Source organism: Artemia franciscana, chromosome 2 (genome assembly GCF_032884065.1).
Source record: "Artemia franciscana chromosome 2, ASM3288406v1, whole genome shotgun sequence".
NCBI lineage: Eukaryota > Metazoa > Arthropoda > Branchiopoda > Anostraca > Artemiidae > Artemia > Artemia franciscana.
Genome location: NC_088864.1, coordinates 5,927,749 through 5,939,157, shown reverse-complemented (window position 1 = coordinate 5,939,157; position 11,409 = coordinate 5,927,749). Strand labels below are relative to the sequence as shown.

At 35.1% G+C, this 11,409-nt stretch overlaps 2 protein-coding genes across 2 annotated transcripts; both read right to left on the bottom strand.

The window, feature by feature from the left end:
• Positions 1–7,554: 7,554 nt before the first annotated feature.
• On the bottom strand, positions 7,555–7,926 carry LOC136033996 (histone H2B-like). The gene has a single exon (XM_065715033.1). It carries the CDS (start codon positions 7,924–7,926, stop codon positions 7,555–7,557), a length of 372 nt encoding a protein of 123 aa, XP_065571105.1.
• A 2,586-nt stretch (positions 7,927–10,512) lies between these two features.
• Positions 10,513–10,896, bottom strand: LOC136033986 (histone H1-delta-like). The gene has a single exon (XM_065715026.1). The coding sequence runs from the start codon at positions 10,894–10,896 to the stop codon at positions 10,513–10,515; it is 384 nt and encodes a 127-aa protein (XP_065571098.1).
• Between the last annotated feature and the right edge of the window lie 513 nt (positions 10,897–11,409).

Here is an 11,409-nt window from a genome sequence, read left to right as displayed (position 1 = left end):
AAGAATGTGATTAAAGGCTCTTTTCCTATTTCAAAAGTTTTAGTTTTCGAGGGTAATAGCTATTTCTGTGGAAAAAATGAAGATATTAGACTATTTTATGATTGCACATGGTAAAGAATGTGATTAAAGGCTCTTTTCTTATTTAAAAAGTTATAGTTTTCGAGGGTAATAGCTATGTCCGTGGAAAAAATGAAGATATTAGACTCTTTTACGATTGCACATGGTAAAAAATGTGATTAAAGGCTCTTTTCATATTTCAAAAGTTTTAGTTTTCAGGGGTACGTCCGTGGAAAAAATGAAGATATTAGACTATTTTATGATTGCCCATGGTAAAGAATGTGATTAAAGGCTCTTTTCCTATTTCAAAAGTTTTAGTTTTCGGGGCTAATAGCTACGTCCGTGGACTAAAATAAAGATATTAGACTATTTTATGATTGCACATGGTAAGGAATGTGATTAATAGCTCTTTTTCTATTTCAAAAGTTTTAGTTTTCGGGGGTAATAGCTACGTCCGTGGAAAAAATGAAGATATTAGACTATTTTATGATTGCACATGGTAAAGAATGTGATTAAAGGCTCTTTTCCTATTTCTAAAGTTTTAGTTTTTGGGGGTAATAGCTACGTCCTTGGAAAACAATGAAAATATTAGACTATTTTATGATTGCACATGGTAAAGAATGTGATTAAAGGCTCTTTTCCTATTTCAAAAGTTTTAGTTTTCGGGGGTAATAGCTACATCTGTGGAAAAAATGGAGATATTAGACTATTTTATGATTGCACATGGTAAAGAATGTGATTAAAGGCTCTTTTCCTATTTCAAAAGTTTTAGTTTTCGAGGGTAATAGCTATGTCTGTGGAAAAAATGAAGATATTTGACTATTTTATGATTGCACATGGTAAAGAATGTGATTAAAGGCTCTTTTTTATTTCAAAAGTTTTAGTTGTCGAGGGTAATAGCTATGTCTGTGGAAAAAATGAAGATATTAGACTATTTTATGATTGCACATGGTAAAGAATGTGATTAATGGCTCTTTTCCTATTTCAAAAGTTTTAGTTTTCGGGGGTAATAGCTACGTCCGTGAAAAAAATGAAGATATTAGACTATTTTATGATTGCACATGGTAAACAATGTGATTAAAGGCTCTTTTTCTATTTCAAAAGTTTTGGTTTTCGGGGGTAATAGCTACGTCCGTGGATAAAAATGAAGATATTAGACTATTTTATGATTGCACATGGTAAAGAATGTGATTAAAGGCTCTTTTCCTATTTCAAAAGTTTTAGCTTTCGGGGGTAATAGCTATAATTTCTGTGGAAAAAATGAGGATATTAGACTATTTTATGATTCTGCATGGTAAAGAATGTGATTAAAGGCTCTTTTCCTATTTCAAAAGTTTTAGTTTTCGGGGGTAATAGCTACGTCCGTGGAAAAAATGAAGATATTAGACTATTTTATGATTGCACATGGTAAAGAATGTGATTAATGGCTCTTTTCCTATTTCAAAAGTTTTAGTTTTCGGGGGTAATGGCTACGTTCATTGAAAAAATGAAGATATTAGACTATTTTATGGTTGCACATGGTAAAGAATGTCATTAATGGCTCTTTTCCTATTTTAAAAGTTTTAGTTTTCGGGGGTAATAGCTACGTCCATGGAAATAAATGAAGATATTAGACTATTTTTTTATTGCACATGGTAAAGAATGTGATTAAAGGCTCTTTTCCTATTTCAAAAGTTTTAGTTTTCGAGGGCAATAGCTATGTCTGTGGAAAAAAAATATGATATTAGATTATTCATGATTGCACATGGTAATGAATGTGATTGAAGGCTCTTTTCCTATTTCAAAAGTTTTAGTTTTCGGGGGGTAATAGCTACGTCCATGGAAAGAAATGAAGATATTAGACTATTTTTTGATTGCACATAGTAAAGAATGTGATTAAAGGCTCTTTTCCTATTTCAAAAGTTTTAGTTTTCGAGGGCAATAGCTATGTCTATGGAAAAAATGATGATATTAGACTATTTCATGATTGCACATGGTAAAGAATGTGATTAAAGGCTCTGTTCCTATTTCAAAAGTCTTAGTTTTCGGGGTAATAGCTTGGTCCATGGAAAAAATGAAGATATTAGACTATTTTTTGATTGCACATGGTAAATAATGTGATTAATGGCTCTTTTCCTATTTCAAAAGTTTTAGTTTTCGGGGGTAATATATGTCCGAGGAAAAAAATGAAGATATTAGACTATTTTATGATTGTGCATGGTGAAGAATGTGATTAACCGCTCTTTTCCTATTTCAAGAGTTTTACTTTTCGGGGGTAATAGCTACGTCCGTGAAAAAAAAATGAAGATATTAGACTATTTTATGATTGCACATGGTAAAGAACTTGATTAAAGGCTCTTTTCCTATTTCAAAAGTTTTAATTTTCGGGGTTAATAGCTACGTCCTTGGAAAAAAATGAAGATATTTGACTATTTTATGATTGCACATGGTAAAGAGTGTGATTAAAGGCTCTTTTCCTATTTCAAAAGTTTTAGTTTTCGGGGGTAATACCTATAATTTCTGTGGAAAAAATGAAGATATTAGACTATTTTATGATTGCGCATGGTAAAGAATGTAATTAAAGGCTCTTTTCCTATTTCAAAAGTTTTAGTTTTCGGGGGTAATAGCTATAATGTCTGTGGAAAAAATGAAGATATTAAACTATTTTATGATTGCGCATGGTAAAGAATGTGATTAAAGCCTCTTTTCCTATTTCAAAAGTTTTAGTTTTCGGGGGTAATAGCTATGTCTGTGGAAAAAATGAAGATATTAGACTATTTTATGATTGCACATGGTAAAGAATGTGATTAAAGTCTCTTTTCCTATTTCAAAAGTTTTAGTTTTCGGGGGTAATAGCTATAATGTCTGTGGAAAAAATTGAAGATATTAGACTATTTTATGATTCCGCATGGTAAAGAATGTGATTAAAGGCTCTTTTCCTATTTCAAAAGTTTTAGTTTTCGGGGGTAATAGCTACGTCCGTGTAAAAAATGAAGATATTAGAATATTTTATGATTGCACATGGTAAGGAATGTGATTAAAGGCTCTTTTCCTATTTCAAAAGTGTTAGTTTTCGGGGGTAATAGCTACGTCCGTGGACAAAATGAAGATATTAGACTATTTTATGATTGCACATGGTAAAGAATGTGATTAATGGCTCTTTTCCTATTTCAAAAGTTTTAGTTTTCGGGGGTAATAGCTACGTCCATGGAAAAAAATGAAGCGACCCGGCTCAATAGAAACCAAAATTCTAAAAAATAGAATTTTGATACCAATAGCTACATTAAAAGAATTACATTTTAATGCTGATTTTAAATATATAAGTTTCATAAAGTTTAGTCTTACGCACCAAAAGTTACGAGCCTGAGAAAATTTGTGTTATTTTAGAAAATTGGGGGAAACACTCCCTAAAAGTCATAGTTTCTTAACGAAAATTACACCATCAGATTCAGCGTATCAGAGAACCAACGTATCAGAGAGGGCTCATCCTAACGGAAATGAAAAGTTCTAGTGCCCTTTTTAAGTGACCAAAAAAATTGGAGGGCACCTAGGCCCCCTCTCACGCTAATTATTTTCCCAAAGTCAATGGATCAAAATTCTGAGATAGCCATTTTATTCAATGTAGTCAAAAAACCTTATAACTATGTCTTTTGGGACGACTTACTCCTCCACAGTCCCCGTGAGAGGGGTTACAAGTTACAAACTTTGACCAGTGCTTGCATATAGTAATGGTTATTGGGAAGTGTACAGGTGTTTTCAGGAGGATTTTTTGGTTGGGGGAGGGGTTGAAAAGAGGGGGATATACTGGGGGAAATTTCCATCGAGAAATTTGTCATGGGGGAAGAAAATTTCCATGAAGGGAGCGCAGGATTTACCAGCATTATTTAAAAAAACAATGAAAAAATAAGTATGAAAAAGTTTTTTCAGCTGGAAGTAAGGAGCAGCATTAAAACTTAAAACGAACAGAAATTATTACCCATATGAGGGGCTCACCTCCTCCTAATACCTCGCTCTTTACGCTAAAGCACTTTTAGTAATGTCAACTATTTATTCTACGGCTTTTGTGATTCAGGGGTCATTCTTAATGAATTGGGCCAAAATTTAAGATTTAGTGTAAAGAGAAAGGTACTGACGAGGGGGCGAACCTTCTCATATGTGTAATAAAAACATGAGAATAAAAAATTCTTTACGTAAGCTAGTTTACAAGTTACGTATATCTTTTACTAATAAAAAGATTCGTAAAAAATTAAAAGTTCTAGTTGCCTTTTTTATTAACCAAAAAATTGGAGGGCAACTAGGCTTCCTCCCCCGCTCTTTTTTTCTCAAAATCATTCGATCAAAATTATGAGAAAGCCATTTAGCCAAAAACAAAAAAAAAATTGCAAATTTCGTTTTAATTATTTCTCTGCGGAGAGTCAAAATCAAAACATGCATTGATTCAAAAACGTTCAGAAATTAAATAAAAAGACAAGTTTTTTTAGCTGAAAGTAAGGAGCAGCATTAAAACTTAAAACGAACAGAAATTACTTCGTATATGAAAGAGGCTGCTTCCTCATCAATGCTCCGTTCTTTACGCTAAAGTTTTTTACTGTTTTAAAAAGAAGAGTTGAGAGAAAGAGTCAAACTTTAGCGTAAAGAGCGGGGCATTGATGAGGAAGCAGCCCCTTTCATATACAAAGTAATTTCTGTTCGTTTTAAGTTTTAATATCGCTCCTTACTTCCAGTTGAAAAAACTTGTTTTTTTATTTAATTTCCTTCAAAGCCCGCTCAATTTATATTACTAAAGTCTTTCTCGTCAAAATGTGACTCTGTCGTGCGGCTGGCGCTCCATACAGATATAGCCATTAGGTTTTGATTCGTTTGTTCATTCTTTTCAGTGTTGCCAGATGTAGCATAATTATGCGGAACGTAGCATAATTAGGAACCAAAAGCATCCAAGCATAATCCTCCTTAAGATAGCATAATCGTATTATATTTAAGACGATGTAAAACAACTCACCAAAGATGGTTTATCAAGTTAATATGGTTATGGTTATCAATCAAGATGGTTATAATTTTTCGACCAAACTAAAGTAGAATTTTCTGCACAGCGTTTAGGTGTTTAGGTTCCTACATTACCGCTGCGACACAGACGCTCAAGCGCTTCCCGCAAGGTGATCGTTTTTTGAAGTCCCTTCAGTTTGTTAATCCCAAGATGGCCATGGGAGCTTAAAGAACCAGTATTCCGTCACTAGGTGTTGTAGTGAACCAATTTCCAAGTATCATACAAAAACTCACAGATATTGACTCCCAGTGGCGCAAGCTGCCAAAAGCCTTTAGTGACTCTGAAAAGATAGATGTGAGAAAATTTACTACAGACTTGATGTGGAGAAAAATGCTCGAAATGAGAAACTTTATCGACGAAAGAGTTTTCCAGATCTAGCAAAACTTGCCGAGAGAGTGCTCTCCTTACAGCATTCGAACACAGGCTCAGAAAGAATTTTTTCTTGGGTCAGTGTTGTCAAGACAAAACAAGTGGAATATGTTGAAGAAAGAATGATTGAAAGAAATAAGAAAGAAAGATAGAATACTGAAGCCGTGTTGGTCACAAAATGGCGACTGAGAACAAAAGATACAGTTTTCTACAAATATGTCCCTATAGACAATCAGATCAAGCTCCTTAATACTGAGAACCTCTACGTAGCCAACCCAAACCATGGTCAATAAGTCAAATCCGAAAGCGAAGGTGAAGAAGATCATTGAATATGAACCGCGTTTTTTCCTTCTATTTTCAATGTATCTGAACTAAAATTTTGATGATGATGTAAGACACTATGGTTTTCAATTGTCGTCAACCACTTCGAGAAGAAAGACAACCTGAGAAAAAAGACGAAAACCGTGAACCAAATCGGGCCAAGATCAGCCGGAGATCAGTAACGCCGGTGTGGACTGTAAAGTCTACTGCCGTATTCTTTACTTTACTTTACAGAACCTTTATGAAGATAAGACAGAATTCAACTTGTCTTAACTGATCAACTTTTTCGTGAAACCTGGGAGAATATAGAAGCGTAGGATAAATCTGTCCAAAAAACCATTATTTTGGGCTCAAGAAAGCATAATCCTCACCGTCTAATCTGGCAACATTGATTCTTTTAAAGAGAGGCAAACTATCAACATGGCTAGGACAAAACAAACTGCAAGAAAATCAACGGGCGGAAAGGCACCTAGAAAGCAGCTTGTGACCAAGGCAGCAGGTAAGTCGGCTCCTGCTACCGGAGGGGTGAACAAACCACACAGATACAGGCCCGAAACCGTAGCCCTGACAGAAATTCGTCGGTATCAAAAGAGTACCGAACTCTTAATAAGGAAATTGCCCTTTCAGAGACTTGTGTGAGAGATTGCCCTGGATTTCAAAACTTACTTCAGGTACCAGAGTTCGGCTGTGATGGCCTTACAAGCAGCCAGCGAGGCGTATTTAGTTGGACTTTTTGAGGATACCAACTTGTGTGTCATTCACACCAAAAGGGTGACCATCATGCCGAAAGATGTTCAACTTGCCTGTCATATCCTTGGCGAGAGAGCTTAAGTATTCTAGTTCACCGCAATTGTATCTTAACCAACGGCCCTTTTAAGGACCACTAGATGGATTAAACAAACAGGCAAAATTACGTTAAACAGCGTAGTGTTCGGTGAAAAAAAAGGTATGACTCAAGGAGGCAAAATAATTTCAAACTTAATTTACAAGATTCGGCACGGGATAAACTAAGATCCAAACTATCTAATGAAAAGCGAAAGACACCAAAAGCCAATTTAGGCCAGTCTAATAAATCCAAAAATACCCCCAAATAAAATAAACAGACTCATTTTTATGCAATCTTAATAAGGGGATTAATGCCAGATTTGCCTCTCACTCAATCGGACCATCTCTCTTGGCTTTTTCTACAATTGGCCATGGCTTGATGCCCACAACTATTCAATTTTAATTCAAAATCAACGGACATAAAAAAAAAAACAAAAAAACACTACGGGCAAAATAACCAAAAAAAAGTCGAAATTATTTCAGGTATACGCCAAATTATATTAAAAATGAGTCATAAATTTAGCGTGGCATTCAACATGATCCAAAACATGTAATGAAAAGGAAACACGCAAAAAGCAAATTTAGGTCAGCCTAATAAATCCAAAAACACTAAAAAAAATGAACGACTCCCAATGGGCCCCACGGACCTTTAAAACTGCTTTCAATGGAATGTCATGAAAAAGTCGAGGCCCCCTTTTCTATTCTCTTTAACTATTCGGCGATATATATTATTTTCTATACCACAAGCAAATTGAGACCTGACTTCTAAACAGGGACCCTTTTTATTGTTTTGAATTGTGGTTTAGTATGGGTTCTTGTTTACCCAAGATTTCACAAATCAAAGCCAGGAGTAATGAAAGCAATTTGAGAGTAGAGCATTTGAAATAAGGTGTTAGCCCTTAAAAGGGCTGTTTGGGAAGGTCAGGCTGATTGAGCACTAATAGTCGGGGGAAACCCCCTTATTTGGAGCTTGTGTATTTTGTTACAGCTTTAGTGCCTTCACTAACAGCGTGCTTGGCAAGTTCTCCGGGTAGCAGCAGCCTCATAGCAGTTTGAACCTCTCTGCTAGTGATGGTGGACCTCTTGTTGTAGTGAGCTAGACGAGAGGCTTCCGCAGCAATCCTTTCAAAGATGTCATTGACAAAGCTATTCATGATGCTCATTGCCTTGCTTGAAACACCAGTGTCGGGATATACTTGCTTGAGAACTTTGTAAATGTAAAAGGCGTTGCTTTCCTTCCTCTTTCGTTTCCTTTTCTTATCAGTTTTAATGATATTTTTCTGCGCCTTACCGGCTTTCCTTGCTGCTTTTCCTAAAGTTTTTGGAGCCATGGTTAAAAGATGCCTTAACGAAATCCAATTGTCAAATGAATAGCAACTACAAAATTTGACCCGTTTACATACCATCTACAGTTCGCGCACAATTCTTTTGTCAAAGGAACTCAGTTCGCTGGCCGGAGTATAAATTATTTACGCTTTCAAGAATAGGCATCATTTTCAATTTGTTCGTGATCAAGAAGACTCCGAGTGAATTCTGTAACCTAGAAACCATGTCAGGAAGAGGAAAAGGTGGAAATATTTGAATTATTTTTTACCGTCAAATCCAAAGGGGCGACAGAATTCGCACGATTTTAGATTTCAAATGTAGTTGATGTAACTGCATAGTTTTTGTCAATCGACCTTGTGTCTTGTGTCTTGGCCTTTATTATATTGTGTGTGTTGTACCGAAGTTGAAATTAAAATCTTGAATTTTGAACCGTGTGGTGTAAAACGTATATCTGGCCTAATTTACGAGGAAACCAGAGGTGTTCTTAAAGTTTTTCTCGAAAGTGTTTTTCGTGATGCTGTCACCTACACAGAACATGCCAAGAGAAAGACAGTAACTGCAATGGATGTAGTCTACGCTCTGAAGCCTCAAGGTCGTACATTGTATGACTTTGGTGGTTAATGGTCCCTCTAAACTTTCCTCCTACCCAACGGTCTTTTTAAAGGCCACCAAATCTTTTAGACACTTTCTAGCTCAGGTTTTTGAGCCTTTTTTTTGTGCCTTTAAATTGTCGGTAAATACTTTTCTTTTTTCGTCTGAGGTATAATATCTGATTAGAAATATGCAAACAAATTTTCCATTGCTATTTTGCTGTATTTAGCTTTTCCTTGCATATCTTTGAATAAAGTTGTGTATTCACACCATGGAATTATTCAAAGAAATAATTGTTGCTATTTAACTGCAAAAACCCATTCTTTCATGTTCGAATGAAGATAGTAGGAACGGAGGTAAATGAGTTCCTACTCTTTGCTAAATTGCCTCTAGACCTTACAATTTGGACAAAAGTATTGGATTAGTTATTTGCAGTTAATAAACAAGTATGAAAAGCTGGTAAAATTTTAGCTAAGAAATGAAACTCCGTGTAAACTGACTCTGAGACTGAAGCACAAAATCATGAGTTTCAAACTACAACAAAAGGCATCCGAATGTCTCTAATTTAGAGGTCGGGAAATAACAGCAAATCGACTTTTAGCTGGTATTCATTTCAATGCTTTTCTTTTGTGCATTTCAATGCTAAGCATTGAGCATATTAGTTTGTTCCAACGCTTCTTTTGGTCTTTTAAAATACAAGACGCCATAAAACTATAAAATTGATTTTATTTCTGATTATATAGTAACAATTTGTTTCCGTTTTTTTTTTAGATTTATATATTTATGATTTATAATGTTGTTTTTTTTAAGGAAAACTTGAAAATATACTGTAGAGAGGGACATTTTTCCCATTTAAAACAATTCCTTTATCAGTGGAACGTATATTAAAACTTTCAGATAGCCTGAGATCGAAAAAAAGAAGTGGGTTTATTTGTGATTATATAACAACAATTCGTTATGCATTTTTAACTTTGGCAAAACATTTTTGCCATTTGTGTTGTAACCTTTTGCGTTTTTTTATTTTATTTATGATTTCTGATGTTTGTTTCCAAGCAAAACTCACAAATATACTGTGGAAAGGGACATTTTTCTAGTTTAAACAATTCCTTTTATTTTTAGAACGAATATTAAACTTTCAGATATACTGGGATCAAAACAAATAAAATGCAGCTTGCTTCAACTTTGCTTCCCCCCCTGCATCTCAAAAATATCATAACAAAATTTTTTTCTTTTCAAATATACTGCTAAAATAAGGTAAAATTTATTTTTATTAGAATGCAAATTTGACATAAAAGCCTCAAAGTTTCAATATTTTGGGCCCTTTGAAATACAAGTCTATAAGTAAATAAAGTCTTTGTTTCGAAAAAAAATGCATCCGAGTTTTTTTACTCATCTTTGGTTGAAAACTTTCGTGCTAAAGGGATTCTGATAAAAAAAAAAGAAGGAAAAGAAATTCAGATATCTTTTTTTAGACAGCAATGGCACTAGAATACAAAATAAAATATTATGCAACGAATATTTGGGCTCAAACAACAGCTTAACTATACTTGAAAGGGAAAAGTAGAGTCAAAATTGAAAATTTATCGAACTATAACTTTCTGAACAGAAAGTTTCGAGCATTTGCTTTGATAGCCCTGAAAAGGGCTGTTTGATACTGCAGGATAACTTATTGCACACATTACTTTTAAGCTGGTCTCTTTAGCTACTGACTCTTCAGATGCCACTTTCTTGGCGGGAGTTTTCTTGACTGACGGCCCCTTCCTGGGTGTTGATTTCTTTGCTGCTACTGCGTTTTTGGCAACAGTGGGTTTCTTGAAAACCTTTACAGGTTTTTTGCTACCAGCCATCGGCTTGGTTGCCTTTTTTGGCTGAAATTGACTTTTAAACTGCAGTAGGTTTAGCTGTTTTCTTGACTAAGGTTTTCATAGCTGTGGGCTTGGCAGGCTTTACAGCCTCAGAATTTTTGGCCTTGAAAGGCCTTGCAAGCTTGAAAGAACCAGTTACGCCAGTATCTTGGGATTTACAACAATTTTATTTGCAAGGCAACGCTTCAAAGCTTGCTTAGGATGCATATTCACAACTTTAGCATCATTCCCATCCTGAAAATTGCCCATTATGTATTTGAGAATGACCTGACGGCTAGGTCCCCCAAGTTTTTTCAGGTCAGCAATGGATTTGTCGATCATTTCCATGTATTTTGGGTGGTTTCCTGGCGCCTTGAACTTTTTATCCCCATTATGTTTTGCAGAATTAGCTGTGTTTGGAGCCTTTGCTTTCTTTTTCTCCTTGGCTGTTGAAGCCATGCTCTGGGATTCTACAGATGGTGGTGCCACTTCAGTTTCAATTTCAGACATTTTCAACTCTTCTCTACTTTTCTCTGTCATTAGTGTGACTAAATACTGAATACATGCTTATTTTCAAAGTTGGAAACCGCCGTAGCCTGGTTAAAATTTCTCTGTGTGTGCGAGCTGAGGAATTTCAGCTATGCTTGTGTTTGTTTGAAAAGGCTTTATTCGAATTTTTGATTAGGAGGTAAGCTTTTGAGGAACGAAACCTAAACTAAAGGATAGACAGGTCGTTTTTCTAAGGTTAGACATTTTTTTTTGCTTCATCCATGGTAATTTACCAGCAAAGGGGCAGAGAATAGTGGAAATCCGTCAAAACTAGTGTTCAGTGTCAATAAACACCTTTTTGCTAGAAATTTAGATCCACGATTGTCCAATTTTTATTTTTTATTAGTCAAATCCAGTACAAGTGCTTTCAGACAATGTAACATATATGCATGTGTGTTTGCAAAATCGCACTGAAATTAATTCCGAGACTCCAACTAAAAACACAGAAGATAAAAGCGATAAGAAACGAAACCTAAATTTGAGGCTGAAAGTGTCAAATTTGTA